Below are 18,269 nucleotides of genomic sequence, written 5' to 3' on the forward strand. Positions count from 1 at the left end.
GTCCAACAAGGGGAGTTCAATAAGAGACCCCTCCCCCCTTTTAAAACACAATTAAAGAACATAGGGATTGAAATGACGTGAAAGACAAAAATGACGGCAAAAACCAATACGGAGGAAGACGAAAACACAACGATAAGAACGCACACGTGCTCTATGGGGGGTATTTGAACACGGGCGTCTTCACGGACACTTTGGCATGTCGGTCGGGCTGGACACAGACCGGCGGTGATGCTGATGTTGACGAAGACGGCTCCGATGATGTGTTGTCGATGACACTTGGGCATGCCCCATCAAAAACTATACTGCAAACCCGTTTAGTGATTTGTATTATACACATTATTTGCCTTAAACTTCATGTAAAATTACACATAAATATTCATCTTCACAAATCTCATACAAACATCGTGCCTGTACGCTGATATTCTGTGTAGAACAAATAAATTTCATGTCATATAGTAAAGTGATTTCAGAACAGTGCTTATATTCTGCTTATCAAGAGAGGCTTTCTTTATCTTTATATACTGTACCTAAGTAGAATATCTTGCTATATTATAAAAATAATTAATTATTACATTTGTTTAAATTTTTATCCTTATGTTGTGAAGTATTTTTCATTGTTAATATTTTTTCACCAAGTGAATCAAACCCTTCAAATATAAATCCATAAATATTAAATTTTTATTAAAATTTGAAAAACAAGGTTTGACTTTTTTATGGGTAGAAGCTTTTGTATACAACTTAATGCATAATTTACCATCGATTCACCAACTACGCCTTAAAAGTAATAAAATCAGCAGTGTTTTGAAGCATATTTTAGTTCTATAATTCAGTTTATCTGTAGTTTAAGAAAATATGTCATGCTCTGAAAGATAATGAACACATTGAATCGCTGGAGCTTCCATTTTTTATGGCTACATGCTTTTCATATTCCTAGATTGAATTCAAGACTTAAGAAACATATCTAAATGCATACTAACTTATTTAGTAACTTAACTTCATTACAGACATATTCGTCTATTCATCCTTGTCTACATTTCGATTGATAAAAAATAAAAATAAAAATATTCATTGCCAAATTCAATTTATAATTTTTTCATCCAAAGGAAAATTGGTTTTTGTTGTTTGCTATCATTGAAACAATATCTTTTATATATTCTGAGACCTCTAAAGGAAAATATTTAATCTAGTCTATTTCTTAAGATGGCATATTTATAGTTGTAGAAATTTATCATTCTATTTAAATTTGAAAAATAATTGATTTATTTCATTTGAAATGAGTATTTTAATTTTAAATGTTTTTATATTTATCCAACTATAGCGAGATTCAAGTGAGAACGTACTTCATCTCATCTAAGCAAAAGGTTTTTACTTAGTTTATAATCTGTACCATGTATGATAATAGTAATCATTCAAAATCCATCACCAAACTCAATTCATGTTAGTGAATATATTATGAAATCTTCTTAAGTGATCTATCTAAATAATAATAAAAATGATAAAATTTTAAATAGTTGCATAATGTTAAGATGACCAAAAAAAGTCTCAAATCAGTGTATTATTCAATTTTATTCTATTTAAAATTCTATATTTGAATTTTGAAAGTTTCTATATTATTTAAATTTCATAATATAAATTAAATTTAGAGATAAAAATCTATTTGGTGACATAAGTGAAATTGTGGGAAGCGTCATAATATTTGATAATCTATAAGATTAAAATTTATTTTGCATAATTATAGAAAAAAAATTTAGCACTGTTTCCTGGTTTTGAAGTTTAGAATTATGTGATTGTAAGGCGTGAGCATCTTGTTGATCCTCTTTCCCATTCCAATAATATTTGTGATATGATGTAAAAATATAAACTATATCTAAGATTTTTTAGATATTGTAGATTTTATATGACTTTATGGATATTATATTCGAGCATTTATATGAATAAGATATAATGTAATTTATATTAGTTCTCCTAATTTTATTTAATTTTTAATTAATTAAACTAAATCAAATTATTATATCGGCTGCAACCACCTGCATGGTGCATTGCTGCATGTGGAATCTGTAGACAATGGTGCACAGGAGTCGGCACAGATTAGTGAGAAACACATGCCTTGCAATGATTTCTGGATTTAGTCAAACTAATTCTAATTCTGGCTAAATCTGGAAGATGTACAAAATGCACGTGTGGTTTGTACTTTTCTTGTGTGACTTCTGGACATTGCAAGGGGGTTGCGCTGCAATCATTTTGCATGAGTAATGGCAGGTGTCAATGAAGAATGGCATATGAATGGCATGTGACAAAAAAAAAATTTAGAGGGGCAAAAGATAGTTTTATGAAAATTTAAATATAAATAGACATAGAATTTGGGTTCCAGAGATATTTTATAATGAGGTAAATTGATAGAAAAGGGCAGAGAGAGATAATAAATCGTTGGGAAACTATCAGATATAATTAATATTTATCCAAACTTAGTATTTTTCCACTGCTAGAAGAGGAAGAAAAATTAAAGCCGATGTAAAAAAACTTATATAAATCAGGTTAAACAACCCAGATCATGGAGGGCCATGTCCTGCTTGCCACCAATTTCTGTAGCACATCCACAATGACTCAAAGATTGAGAGGACATAATATTTACACAAAGGAATGATTATTGAAATTATCTTCCCTAATTTTCCTTAACTCTCTTCTTGCCCTCGTATCCTCTTTTTCTCATTGGTTAAGAAATTCATGAAATAAATTTTATCAGCCCTTTATTAGAAGGCATTTTAGGGATTCTTAGGTGGAGCCATGATGTGTCCCATACATCTCTAATTGCACCTTGAAACCCTGAACCCAAACCCAAAATTCTTTTTTGCTAGGCCAATAGCCCAATGAGTCGGCTTTAATTTCCCATGTTATGGTTCACTCCACAGTCCCACTTTAAAAATTTATCCCTGCACAAATCACACCAACAAAGTGTCCATCATTAGTAAAGCTGTAGAATGATTCAAATCAAGTTCGCAACAGGCGAAAGATGGTTCTTTCTTCTGCTGTAAACTTTGGTGAGTTTTTTGTTTTACTTCTCAGTTTTTGTCTAAGTAATTTCAGTGAAAATTCAGGGGAATATGAATATGTGACATCACAAGAGGTGAGCAAGAAAGGAACCCGCCGCCAGAGTCTCTTCCTTGACAAAAAATGTGGTAAAATTATCCAGAATCGGCAGCTCAAATAGGTTAGATAATTAGATGGATCCAAAAGTGACTAATTTTTAGTTCTTTGTGGTAAGAAAATCCTAAAACTCCAAATATCATTGATAAATTCCTTAAACTTGGATTTTTCAGACAGATCAAGAAAATTGCGGAAATGAAAGGGCATGACAATAGCTTGGCCGCACAATTGTTTATATTTATTATGTATATGTTAATACATCATTAGATCATGAAAATAGTACATATTCTCAGATAATTATGTCACTTTGGTAAACACAAAGTTTAAGTTAGCATGTTTCAAATCATACCCTAACACAATATAGGATAATCCACAATTATATTAGTATATTGAGACAACTTTTAAATCATTTATTCTGTTTAATAATGGATCGATAACCATGATATCATTTAAAATTAAAGTTCATGCATCGTCCATATTTTTCTCAAGTAATAATTTATTTGAATGGATTGGTACAATGGACTTCATTTTACTCAGTCCGATTGAACTTCCGGGAATGACTTTGGTACGAAGTTTAATATCACATGTTTATTAATAGGGAGTATATTGACCTTAATTTCCCCCATTTTATTGATGTTTCCTTGACCTAATGGCCCTAGGAGAAGCGCATGTATCATACCTAAGGGTGAGAACATAGGTCTGTCATTTTAGGGCATTGAAGACATGAAAATTATATGACTCAATAACCCAACTATAAATCTGCAATGAACCCTGTAAGACCACAAAAAAATGTTTTATATATGTATGGGGAGCGCATCAACTCCAATACATCGTATCATAGTAACCTTATTACTCGACCGTCACTCACCAACCACCTAAGTTTCAGTCTAGGAACCCATTACCTCAGCCCATCAAATTTAGGTTTTTTTTCACACAGCCTTGGTGGTAGTTGCATGGTCCCACAATCCCTCTATTCCACTTGCGTGCACAGCTATGCAATCAGGTACATATATTCACACTAATTCACACTAATTTAGTTTAAGTGTTGTAAAAGGGTCACTTGTTGGGCCCCTTATGTGAACTCTTTGTAATGGGCTCATCATGGCCCTATAAAAGGCCATGATGGGCACGTCAATCTCAGATCTGGAAGTTGTATTTGGCAGTTATCGTTCATCAACCAAGTCTCACCGTGAGAAGAGGAGGAAGGGAGAAGAAGAGGAAGAAGAAGGAGGAGAGGGAGATGTAAAAGGAAGGGGGTAAGCAAGTAGTGGGAAGCGCAAGAGAGAGACTAGAAAGTACTTGATATCCTGCTCCTTCCCATGAGCTTCAACCCTGCGTGCAGGAGCCGCGTTAGTCAACGCTGCAGGTTTCTCCACCCCAATTTGTCGCCGAAAGTAGTGGAATCTTGAGTCCCCGACTTGCAGCCGCACACTCATCTGACGAACAACCCGCATCAATTTGATCCTCAGGGCCCTATAGTGTTCCGCCCGCATATTTCTCAAGTCAACGATCACTGCAACCCAATGATCGCTTCCCGCATCGCTGCGTCTGTTGGGTTGCCGCAATTGGCAACACCATTGTCGGGTGCCTCTGTCATTGACGTCGAATGCCGCAAGTCAACGATCGCACTCTCGCCACATTGGTCACCCACACGGTCGCCACATCCCAACGACAACAACTCAATGTTGCTGGTGGTGCGGGCATTTCAGTCCATGACGTGCTCGACACTTGCCTGGCTGTTTTGCTGGAGCCACGATTGTGTGTCTCAACACTCCTCTAGGTCGGAGGCATTTATCATTGGTCCAGCCCCTTCCACTACGCATCTGGTGCCAAAGCAAATCTCCGCGTCATTGCCCCTGTTGCGTCTAGCTGCGGTGGGTGCATCACGCCACCGCGGTCGCCATCGTCCTTCCTCCAGCATCACATCTCTGCCTGTTGTTGAGCTCTACACTATGCCAATACTACACGCCTCTTCCGTTTATCTTCCCCCACCGGCTCGTGCATCGGCAAATTCTCAGACAACAAACACCACCAATGACGTGGATATTGAGGGGTTCTAGGTAGTTTTCTATAGATCCTGTCAGTTCTACAAGAATCTCCTTCTTGGACCACAAGTTGCCAATGGGTCTCAAAAAATGGGCTTCTGGCTACATCAGCCCTTGACGAGGTACGCCGTTCCCCTTTGCTTGTCGATTACATTATTTTCTACAGTATATTTTGGCTACGCTCCACCGTGCTCCGGACAGATTAGGTGAGAGAATTTATCGAGAAAAATTACGAGTTGAGTGAATTCTTTGGTACGGGTCAAACTCAATCGTTACGTGTGAGTGCCAACGGAAAATCTTCTGTTCGACGCCGTAGTTGTCATCGTCGCTCCGAGGATGGTTAGAAGGTCACCATCATCATCGGCCAACCACTCGGACCTCCGAACTCGATGAATTTCCCCATGAGTCGGGGCCTCCACTTACATTCATGTAGGATTCACGTCCTCATGTAATTACATCTCCTTAGTGACTTACCCATCAAACGACGCCGTCGACGACATCCGACATCACTAATACCTACGGAGTTGACTCTTCCAATCTTCATAGTGAACGCACCTTCATCTCCACCATTCAGGTCTCCACAATAACAAGCTGACTGCCCCCTTCATCATTCCTCAAGTCCAATGGGATTTCATATCTTGATGGAATAGTTTTTCTTGATATTCACATGGAATATTTGAACTTCAACTTCTGTCAGTATTGTCTGTTTCATTTGGAATGATTGATTTCCATCAGTGTAGTACTATCACACAATATCAGATCATTTGAATGAAATATGTGAATAGATATATGAATGTCAAATCAACTTCCATTTAATGTACCTCCCTCTATATCATTATTTTTTCCTCTAGCCTCGTCGTTCTCAATCTTTTGAATGTGATTTTATTGATATCTTTGAACCCCTGTGATTCAAAGAGATTATATTATCAATTCATGCACTATAAGTTATGATTATAAATTTGATGGACTCGTTTTAAGTTTAAAAAATTTTCGTGTTTAATGAAAAGACAAAAATTGATCTAAATAATAACCACAACTCAATCTCATCAAACTTGTTACCGACATTATCATTGTATATGTTTTGAATAAATTAGTTGAAAAATGAGTTGTAGAAGGCTTTGCGGCCAACCCTGAGAAAACTTAGGTAGCTAAAATGAAGATAAACATTATATGTGAAAGATTTTGGGTGTCATGGAGATAAAGGTACATTAATGTTTTAGGTTATTAATGTCTTCCTAAACTGTCTTTAAGATCTCCCCTCGTACATAGGTTTGGAGCCCTTACTATGATGGGTTACCCCATGTTAAGATTGAGGTATTAGCCTTAACTTAAATATAACAACATGTATCTTCCTTGTCATCCTCATATAATCTCAGTTAGAATTAGATCCATCTAACTATAGATGTTATTTTAATAATTTTACACACCTATATCACCCTCCTATAATGTTATATATAGGGAAAATAGCTTATTTTTAGCTATATTTTTTTTTCATTCACGGTTGTATTTTTACTTTGTTTTAATTCATTTTTTATTGTAAATCCTCATCTTAATAAATCCATATCAGCACTAAATATATAAACTGCAAAAGGTGATTAGCCTAAAGCTCTTTCACATTAGGAAATATCAAATGAGGTAATTAAATAAAGTAATACAAATATGATTGAAAATAGAATTTTTGATGATTCGAGAAAAATGGATAGAATTTAATAATAGAATAATAACATGAGTCATATTTAATAAAAATATTTTATTAAAATAAAATTTATTTTTGAAATTTAATGATAAAATCCATCTTATCGGTCATCATCATGTTAACCTTTGAATATCATTGTAACATTCAGAAAGATACAGAATACAGAGAATATTAACAAATGAAAAAGGTAATAATTATGAATGAACCAAGAACAAATTGTACCCAAGATTGTGGAAACTCAATGATTTCACAGAGAGGCTAATAAAACACTAATTTGTCAACCCAAAATGACATCATTTAATGATTAAGATACCAGCATAATAATTGTTTTTAAAATTATACTGTTTAACTGTTTACTCTGTACTAAATTATTTCTTATAAATCCAGTATATAAATGGAGAGTACCACTAAAAATGTGAGACAGAAAATATTATATCCTTATGTGTAAGAAGATACTCATTGTCTACCTCTTATCTATTGACCATCATGATTATTCTAATGAATATCAACGGGATTGATTTTTTGATGCATAATCATTTCATCCATACCATCATCATGATTATTTAAGTTTAAAAATCACTACTTCATGTATGTTCTCAAATTTATTCATGTTTTTAGTTGTTGTCAGATCAAAAACATACACAAACTCATAATCATGGAGGAATAATGAATCATATTTTTTTCATAAATAACTGACCGAGTTGGTGCAAAATGTAAAATCTTAACTTCTAAGAATTATTAATCATATTTATAGTTATGTCATGCTTGATTAGTCACAAAATGTAATACTTGTTCGAAAATATATTTTTGGGGCTTTGTGGGAATTTAACAATTTCTTGAAATGTAAAAATACTCATGGTAATACAAATTTGCCTAATATTATGTTCTGCATGCACATTTTGAAGCTTCCACCAAGGTTTTTATAGTCTTTAAAAAGAAAAGACATGTTAAACTATGAAGGAAAGATTTTGAGGAATATGAATGATGACTTGGATGTCATGACTCCGTTTGTAATTGAGAACATGATTAAGATTATATCATCTCTCTAATTCATATATTCATAAACTATTTATTAAAGGATTATAATATTTTAATATGGAACGGTATTAGAATGAAAATTATCCACTTTATAAAAATACCAATATTTTTAATAAATAGTTATATATAAATATTTATTATAGTATCTTTTTCATAGAATTTCACTATCGTGCGTTATGTCATTCTTAGACACATCCTAAAGATTATTCGTCTATATACAGTTAATGTGGAAAATATCAATATATATACATTGTATTGACATGAAAATATCCGTAATAATTAAATTATTCAAAATATTATGATTATTAATTTATTTATATTTTAATTAGTATTTTTATTTTTTATTTTAAAATTTTATTAAATTAATTTGATGAAGGTTGATGAATTAATGATAGAATTGTCCTTTAATGTTGTTTCTCGCAAGGAAATAGTCATTTTCATATGTTCAAACTGGCTCAAAAATAGGAGTCAGATATTGGGAATGTTCATGAATAACATCAGATATCCACTTCATAACTGAATTCATATTCAGCTGATGCAACTTGGAAAGGTTGATGCACCTGGTCACCTAAGAAAAAGATAATAATGGAATGAAAATTGCTTTGAGAAGGGAAGACATGTCCTATGGAATGGAATATAGTTAGTGAAGCTTAGATCTAAATAATACATTATTCCATCCATCTCTTCTCTCCCATCTTTATAATGCCCGTGGGTGTTTTCTGATATAAATAGAAATTCTATATACCCACATTTATAACGAGTTCATACTAGTTATATCATTGAAGATGACCACCAACCCGTTCCAAAATACTTGATATCGGTGTCATTTGATGACACGAGGTTTTCTTCTAATATGTCCATCAGTTTATGTATTAGATTTTTTCATAGGAATCACATAATATTGAATTTTGACTCGTTTTTACAGTCTTTATTCTTCTCATTCATAGCGGGAAATTTATCATGCGCATATATTCTCATCTTCCACTTTATTAGTCTGATTTCTATTTCTGATGCTTTCCAAATCAGATTAATAATTCCTAGTATTACTTCCATGTGTAGATGGCCCTTATTTTACTTGTACTAGATAAAGAGTGATTGAGTTAAATCATATAGTATTTTTTATGCAATTAAGTTTAATTTTTTTCAACCTAAAGTCATAATTGGGAGCTAATTATCGTGTATCATTGTGTCATCAATTATATAATTTGGGCTCATGTAATACAATTATAAAAATGTTTTTTATAAGACAGTTGCATATTAAATTCATTTATCGAGATATTCTTTGATGGAGAACCTATAAACTTAGAATGTTTCCCTATTCATCAACAGATATTGACAATCATCCTATACCCTCATTTAATTCTCCATCACTAGTCAATCATTGATTTTATTTCCCTCCATTCATCAATTGCAGAGAATGTTTTAATTAGCTTCTTTGTATTCATGAGTTTATATGCCATGATTTCATATACAAGATTCATTTTTTATGGATTCTTTCAACTTCCTTCAGTTTGTGGTTACAAAGCAAAGCAATAAACCAGAAACTTGAATGATGAGTACCTTATAACATTCTCAATAATTCTTTGAAAATATCGATTTATTGATTATTTATGTATTTCAGTTATTTACACTTTCAAAAGCTTTTTGGGGTTTTGTAAATCGATGTAGACACACAATCATTAAAAAAATGTGTAATTAATTCATGGACGCAAACTAAATAAAAAAATAAAGTAATGTGTGCTTTGCTGCGAATAAGTTAGGTACTTATTATACGAGTTTTTTGAAAAAATTGTCCATGAAACGGAAACCTCTTATATGCGGCAACTTTCCTTATATAAAGCAAGTCAGTCCCATTGAATCAATCTTGGCTAACTCCATTTGGAAACTTCTTTCACAAAAGAAGGGAGCGGATTTAAATAGGTTTAAGATTAAATACCAATAGAACGGAATGCATGATGAGCGATTAAGTAGACAAATGGTATGAAACCTTATGTCACATCCCAAACCCACCGGTCATCGGTGATATCTTAGAATTCATATACTGAAAGTCTCATTAAATCCATGTAATTGAACATAGTTAAGAGCTGGGGGCAATGAGACTTAAAAAGGGTCTCATCAAATTCAGTAAGGTATATGACGTACTTGTGATGTCAGAGTTCAATAGACCATTTTCCGTAGCATGGAGCCATTAAATCCATGAAGTTTGATTGGATGATCATCAATGTCTATCATGACATAATTCATCCACACCATCTCATGATAAAACTTTGATATGATGACGTATGGCAAGGCATCATTTCAACGTAACGTAGTTTCCTGACATACGTTGTATGAAAAACTGCAGCTAGAGCCAATACTGTTCCACATGTCTCTGATTTTAGTATGATTATCCTCTTCATGCAAGGTAAGAATAGCTCCACGATGCAACCATAGTATCGTTCTGAAAGTTTATTTTTTGTTTTAAGAGTGTTATATCTCTATTACCGAATCAATATGGGTTCAGTGATACATAGACCATTTGCAGGTATTATTTCGTCACGCATAAATGTGTACTCATAGAATCGCATTAAGAGAGCGTCATAATAAGTTGAAATTTTCATTTTAGAAGCTGAAGACGAGGAAACTGGGCATTTCCTTTGGATTATCGACGAGATAATTCAAAGAAATTATTAGAATTAGATGAATGAGAACATTTTGAATAAACTATTTTAATTATAACAATAAAAGTATTCCTATACAAATATTTGGAAAAAAAAGTTATTTAGGTGTCGAAGGGAATCAAAGTAGTGCAAAACGCGTATTCCAGGTTCTGTCTGTCCTCTTCCTTTAAGATTGAATTATTTAATTTTCAAAGTCAGAATAATTCAAATATTGTCAACGTCATCACAGCCCACGTTCCCATCCAACCACAGAATCTTCCTGGAATTACATAATTGGGGAGTATAATTCCAGCCTCATTCCAGGCTGGTTTCCATTAAATAAACAAAAAAACAAGTGGTAAGATGGTGGTACCCACATTAACTTATTCACTTTGGTCTTTTACCAAAGTTTCTCATCTCTCTCTCTCTCTCTCTCTCTCTCTCTCTCTCTCTCTCTCTCTCTCTCTCTCTCTCTCTCTCTCTCTCTCTCTCTCTCTCCCTCTCTCTCTCTCTCCCTCTCTCTCTCTCTCCCTCTCTCTCAATTTTTGGAATTGGTTTTTGTTCCAGGCTGGTTTCCATTTTTAAGACGAAATATGGCTGGAAAGATGGTAGAACCCACAATAAATAATGAAATATTATTTTTTCCCTTATACACTTGCGAATAACAGAATGACAAATTTCCCCAGGTTATGACTAGACCCAGTCGCTCATTCCTCTCCAACTCTCTCTATCGCTATATATCTCTCTCTCTAATATTCTCGCCTCTTCCTCATTCTCTCTCTCTGTCGTTATCTCTCTAACAGTCTATTTCTTCCTCAATCTCTCTCGCCATATCCCTATCTCTCTCTAACGGTCTATTTCTTCTTCAATCTCTCCCTCCATATCCCTATCTCTCTCTCTAAAAGTCTATCTCTTCCTCAATCTCTCTCTCCATATCCCTATCTCTCTCTCTAACCGTCTAACTCTCCCTCAATCTCTCTCTCCATATCCCTATCTCTCTCTCTAACAGTCTATCTCTTCCTCAATCTCCCTCTCCATATCCCTATCTCTCTCTCTAACCGTCTAACTCTCCCTCAATCTCTCTCTCCATATCTCTATCTCTCTCTCTAACAGTCTATCTCTTCCTCAATCTCCCTCTCCATATCACTATCTCTCTCTAACAGTCTATCTCTTCCTCAATCTCTCTCTCTCCTTATCCCTCTCTCTCTCTAACAGTCTAACTCTCCCACAATCTCTCTCTCTCCATATCCCTCTCTCTCTCTAACAGTCTAACTCTCCCTCAATCTCTCTCTCTCTAACAGTCTAACTCTCCCTCAATCTCTCTCTCCATATCTCTATCTCTCTCTCTCTCTAATATTCTAGCTCTTCCTAAATCTCCCTCTCTACCGCTATCTCTCTCTAATAGCCGAGTAGTCGACCTCTCACTCAGTCTCTCTTTAACTCTCTATTGCCCTATCTCTCTCTCTAACATTCTAACTCTTCCTCTATTTCTCTCTCCATATCCCTATATCTCTCTAAGAATTAACTCTACCTCAATCTTTCTCTCCCTCTCTAGCGATTACTCTATTTAGCCCCATATCTCTCTAAGAATTAGTTCTTCCTCAATCTCTTTCTTTCCCTCTCCAGCTATATCTCTCTCTGTTCCCATATCTCTCTAAGACTTAACTCTCCCACAATCTCTGTTTCTCTCCCTCTATAGCTATATCTCACTATCCCCCGATCTCTCTGAGTTACTCTCCCTCAACCTCTTTTTCTCTCTCTCTCTACCTATATCTCTCTCTATCCCTATATCTCTGTAGATTTAACTCTTATCTCAATCTCTCTTTCCATCCCATTATCTCTCTATAGTTAACTCTCTCTCAGGCTCTCTTTCTCTCTCCCCCCCTTATAGTCTAACTCTCCCTCATTGTCTCTCCAATAATATAAGTTCTCCTCAATCTTTCTCTCTCCTTATCTCTCTTTCTAATTGTTTAAGTTCTTCTGAATCTCTCTCTCTATTATCTCCAATAATTTAAGTTATCCTCAATCTCCCTCTCTAATTGTCTTTCTCACTCAGTCTCTCTCTCTCTCTCTCTGATTTCTGCCTCAATCTCTCTCTCTAATAGTTTTTCTCCCTCAGTCTCTCTCTCTAATTTCTCCCTCAATCTCTCTCTCTCCAGGAGTTTAAGTTCTCCCTCTGTCTCTCTAATTTCTCCCTCGATCTCTCTTTCTGATAGTTTAAGATCTCCCTCAGTGTCTGCATCTCTCTCAATCTCTCTCTCTAATAGTTGAAGTTTCCCTCTATCTCTCCCTCTAAGTTTTCTCTCAATCTCTCTCTAATAGTGTAAGTTTCCCTCTATCTCTCTCTCTCTAATTTCTCTCTCAGTCTCTCTCTCTCTAAAAGCTTAAGTTTCCTAAAAAAGTTGAAGTTTCCCTCTATCTCTGTCTAATTTCTCTCTTAGCCTCTCTCTCTCTAATAGTTTAAGTTCTCCCTCAATCTCTATCTCTCTCTCTAATTTTTCTCTCAATCTCTCTCTAATAGTTTTAAGTTCTCTCTCTCTCTCTCTCATTTATCTAACAGTTTTAGTGCTCCCTCAGTCGCTTTCTCTCTCTTTATCTATCTCTCTCTCTTTCTTTTTCTGCAATTTCATGGTGGGCAGATTCCGCGGTGTTTTGGTGGGGCAGGGCGGTAAACTTGACCAAATTTGAAGCTTTCGCCGTCGAATTTGAAGGATGATTTCCACAGCGGGCGCAGCGAACAGAAGAAGACGATTTGAAAGTCGAAAGAGTGCTCTTCTGGCCTTATCTGCCTCCCCACTTTCCCCAATTTCCTCTTCTTCCGCCTGGTTAAATCTCGCTGCGGTCGATTGGAAAGCAGAATTTCGAGAGAAATGGGAAAGCGCAGATGGGTTTGTGACGTTCTGTTCGCCCTTGTTCTTCTTGCGAGGTTTTCGACGCCGGGCAATGCCCAGAAATGGTTAACTCTTGACGGTGCGTATTTTAAACCTCTTCTTGTGATTGCTCGTCGAATTTGGATTTTCCATCATCTGGGTTGGGTCTTTTGCTTCCGATTTTTAATCGGGTAAAGTTTAGAAACTCCGCGTTTACACGGAGGTCGTTGTTCTATCGACTGTTACAGTTTTTGAAGGGGGGTTTGAATCTGGGAATCTCCCAAAGGTTCCATTTTAGGGCAGAATTATTTCTCATCCGTCTTGTTTTGTTTATTGAACGGGGATTTAATTCATGAGGCTCGTGATCGGAGGCCTTGCTTTTACGTTTTCGAGTAATTCACACGATCGATGGCTCTCCATCGTCAACAAATTCGATTAATTTTGCTGTGAATCAGCCCGCATCTTGCTGATACTCGATTTACAATTTGAAACTTCTTAAAGTAATGTACAGAAAATCAGTTATCTACAGCTTGCTCGAGTTTCTATTATCGATTGAGCCTTCTTTGAGTAATAATGTAGTGAAAACCATTTATCTAAACTTTACGCAATTTTCTATTCTTCTAGTTTCTGATGAATAGGAGAATTATATGTTATCCGAATTAGTGCGTTTGTCTAATTCACACGATTTATGTGTTAAAATCATCAACAAATTCGAATACATTTGCATTTAATCACCGACTAAATAACCTGGCTCTGATCACCAACTAAATAAGCAGCGTTGTAAAGAATTTTAAGCCACATTATCTAAAGATTACGCAATTTTTTAAAAATATTGATAATCCTTGTATGTTGCAGGCAAGCAACCGCTAGTTATTGCTAAAGGAGGCAATTCTGGGGTGTTCCCAGATTCCAGTTCTGATGCATATGGAACTGCTCAGTTTTACAGCTTGCCGGGTTCGGCTTCGTGGTGTGATGTGAGATTAACCAAGGATGGGGTGGGGATCTGTCTCCCAGACATCAACATGGCAAACTGCACCACAATCTCTATAGACTATCCAGCTCGTCAGAAGAAGTATTTGGTCAACGGTGTCTCCGTTGACGGCTGGTTCTCAGTCGACTTCACTTTCAAGGAACTCTCCAATTCTACGCGTAAGTCTTATCCTTTTTTGTTATTATATGTGTTAGACAGCAGGGTAGAATCGTTATTCAGCACTTAAGTATTGTTTATTTCGACCACCCAAGGAGCCGGGCGCCACCCTTTGCCCTGCCGCCTCCTCGATATCCATCTTCCGATCAGCAAAAATCAACTATCTGTTCTCTCTGATCTGGGAAACAAAAAGGTTCATAAGAACTTTGTTATTCATGTTCTTTGGGTGTGAGATGACAGATTGATCTTCTTTGAACCCTGGTAAACAAAAAGAAGTTTCATGAACAAGGTGTATTCTTCTTTTCTAGGCTGTGGAATGACTTCTACCGGTTCTCTTTGTTTTTTGGTAGAATAGTGTTTCTTAAACATGGCGGATTCTTAATTTATACTACTCGTGACTTTAATTCACTTTGTCGACTTCTTGCACTTGGTCAACGGTGTCGACATGGAGGGCCGGATCTCTGTCGACTTCACTTTCAAGGAACGCAACAATGCTGTAAGTCTTATCACTTCCAGGCTCCCAGTGAAAGATTTTTGGGTACTGTCTGACCTGGAAAAAAAGGAAGGTTGATAACAACTCGGAAATCTTACTAGGAGAGATTTTGGTTATTCATGATGTTCTTGGATGTGAGATGACTCAGATCGATCTTTCTTTTTTGAACCCTGGAAAACAAAGGGAAGGTTCCTGAGCTTGTGGATCTTTAGTTCATTCCTCAAGTAACTTTATTCTTGATCATTTCTAGGGTGTGGGATAAATTTGATCAGTTTTATTTATTTTTTAGGGGAATTGGTAAGGTTGATAAAAAAGGGGGATTCTTCGTTTGTACTATAATTGATTTCAAACCTTGTTTGTTCTTGGCTGTGGGATCAATCCGAAGGATTTTCCTTGTTACCCGAATAACAAAGAAAGTTGACAAACATAGTGAATCCATTGTTAATGCGGCAGCCTTTTTGTTCTGTTCTTGCCAGTTTGGAGATCAATCGGCTCCCGGTCTCAGGCTTTTGACAATGTATATCCAATCCTTCCCGTCAACGATGTGCCACCAGCACCCCTTTGGCTGAACATTGAGGCAAGACAAAAAACAAACCAAATTAGACTGTTGATTTTTAGATCCCTTCTCAACTTTTGCATTAACTTTTTTATGCAGCACGACAAGTTCTATTCCGACCACAAACTGAACATGACCCAGTACTTCCTCAGCATCACAAAAGTTGTTGCTGTTGACCATGTCTCATCCCCAGAGCTCTCCTTCCTGCAGCGTGTGGCTCCGTTGGTCAACACATCAAAGACTGAGATCGTCTTCCGGTTCCTCGATGCTGCTGACACAGAGCCGTCGACTGGTCGAGCCTACCACTCTCTGCTGACCAATTTGACCTTCATCAGGACCTTTGCTTCAGCAATCATTGTGCCCAAGGGTTACATCTGGCCCGTTAGCAGTGCGCTCGAGCTGGCTCCCACGAGCACCTCCCTTGTGCGGGACGCCCACAGGGCTGGGCTCAAAGTCTATGCTTCAGGCTTCGCCAATGACTTCGACAATGCCTACAACTACAGCTTTGACCCGTCAAAGGAGTACCTGGGGTTTACTGACAATGGCCAATTCTCTATAGATGGGGCACTCACGGACTTCCCCTTAACAGCATCTGCAGCAATAGGTATGTCGACCATTAACCATTATCTCTGTATTGACCCTTTATTGATACATCCTTCTTCTTAATGCAGGCTGCCTCGCCCATGGAAACAGCTCCAGGCCCTCTCCCAGTAGCTTTTAAAACTCAATCTTTAGTTTTTTATTATGACAAAGTTGGAGGCCTTTTGTGATTTTTTCTGCTCTCGGTCTTCAGGAAAACCAGTTGTAGTTTCATATGGTGGATCTGGCGGGATGTTCCCGTCCTGCACGGACTTGGCATATAAAAAGGCAGTGGAGGATGGCACAGACTTCATCGACTGTCCTGTTCAGGTCACCAAGGACGGAGTTCTTATCTGCATGATAGACATTGATCTGTTGAAGAGCACCAATGTTGCGTCGACAACGTTCTTTGGCAGATCTATTCTGATTCCTGAAATTAATGCCGCTCAGGGTGTGTACACATTCAATCTTACATGGGCAGAGATCCAAACAGGCATTAAGCGTAAGAGTCTATTTCTTTTTCTTTTTGAGCATCATCTTATTCTGAAATAAAGTGCTTCTTCTCCGTAAGTTTCTTCTCTGTGAATTTGTTGCTGTTCTTCTTTTCACTGTGGTGGGATTCCTGTGCAGCTCAGATTTCAGCCCCATTTACGAATTATAATCTGTTCAGAAACCCTGTGGCACAGAATGTTGGGGCATTCCTAAATCTCACTCAGTTCTTGGCCCTGGCCAAGGAAAATCCTCCTCGATCCGGAGTCTTGATCAGCATTGAGGTACCAGCCCATTTGCTCCCACCTGAAATCAAACTTCTTGTTTGCTTTACTGGCAATCGTAATCACATGAATTTGAGTGATGATGATCCTCCTCTCTACAGCATGCTCGCTTCCTGGTGGAAAATCTCGGGTTTGATGTGACTGCCGGTGTAGTCAATGCACTGAACACTTCAAATCTGAAACAGGAGATCATCATCCAGTCCACAGATAGCTCTGTTCTGCTCAAAATCCAGGAACTACCATCCTCCTATAAGTTCATGTACAAGATCGACAAGCCGATCAGCGACGTGCTGCCGTCTGCAGCCAAGGACATCGCCAAATTCGCCTCGTACGTGGCAGTACCAAAGAGCTCCATCTATATCGCCGACAAATTCTACCTACTGAACAGTACCAGCATTGTACCCAAGCTGAAGGCTGCCAACCTCTCAGTCTTTTCCTACCTGTTCCAGAACGAATTTGTCAGCCTGTGGTGGGACGCCTCTTCAGATCCAATGGTAGAGATCAATACCTTCGTCAACGGCGCTCTCATTGACGGCCTGATCACCGAGTTCCCGGCCACGGCTGATGCTTTCAGGAGTATGTTTTCCTTCCTTAGTTGCCTTGAAGCTTTGTGTTTTTTCGAGGAGTGGGGATTGAGGTTTGTGGTTTCAGGGGCCGCTTGCTCAAGCGGGGGTAAAGGTCCAATGTACTGGCAGCCAGTATCGCCAGGAATGCTGGTATCCTTCCCAACGTTCTATGCAAATGTAACGCAGCCGCCAGCAGGGCGGCCATTGTCCAGCAGCGACATCGTACAGCCGCCACTGCCTTCGGCACCTCCAGTAGCTTCCCCGTCGATGCCTCCGGCACCTCTGGCACCTCCACCAGTTGCCCTCTCAGCAGCGCCACCGCTGATGGCCGCAACTGCTGCAGCTTTGGGCTCTGTCATGGTGCTTCTCTTGCAGCTGCTCTCTTGAGGGGTTTAAATGTGTTTCCCGGCATGCATTATATTGTAGAGTCTGTCTGATGTGGTATGTTGGTATTTGTGACTTGAACCAATAAATTTTAATAAATTCTTGGGCTGACCAGCCAATGGATGATCCAAAGCTCTGGGATGAACAAAGATCTTTGGTATTGGTATGAGAGTTGAGGGTAGTTTGAAACCCCTATGTCATCATATGATGTCCCCAATATAAGATGGAAATGGTAACTTATGAATCATGTGGTTAATATGGAACAGATCAGGGCAATGTCTATAGTGAATGACATTCAAAAAAATAAATTAAATATTTATTAACTGTTAAATCATCAAA

The 18,269-nt window shown here is 37.3% G+C and overlaps 1 protein-coding gene across 1 annotated transcript; it reads left to right on the plus strand.

Annotated features, from left to right (window-relative positions):
* Positions 1 to 13,263: 13,263 nt before the first annotated feature.
* LOC144709934 (glycerophosphodiester phosphodiesterase GDPDL3-like) lies at positions 13,264 to 18,062 on the plus strand. The gene is made up of 9 exons (XM_078583611.1): positions 13,264 to 13,532; positions 14,288 to 14,581; positions 15,549 to 15,649; positions 15,728 to 16,232; positions 16,300 to 16,338; positions 16,422 to 16,709; positions 16,838 to 16,980; positions 17,082 to 17,556; positions 17,632 to 18,062. Exons 1-9 carry the CDS (start codon positions 13,433 to 13,435, stop codon positions 17,931 to 17,933), a joined length of 2,247 nt encoding a protein of 748 aa, XP_078439737.1. The 5' UTR covers positions 13,264 to 13,432; the 3' UTR covers positions 17,934 to 18,062.
* Positions 18,063 to 18,269: the final 207 nt, after the last annotated feature.

This window comes from Wolffia australiana, chromosome 11 (genome assembly GCF_029677425.1).
Source record: "Wolffia australiana isolate 7733 chromosome 11, ASM2967742v1".
In the NCBI taxonomy this organism is placed as follows: domain Eukaryota; kingdom Viridiplantae; phylum Streptophyta; class Magnoliopsida; order Alismatales; family Araceae; genus Wolffia; species Wolffia australiana.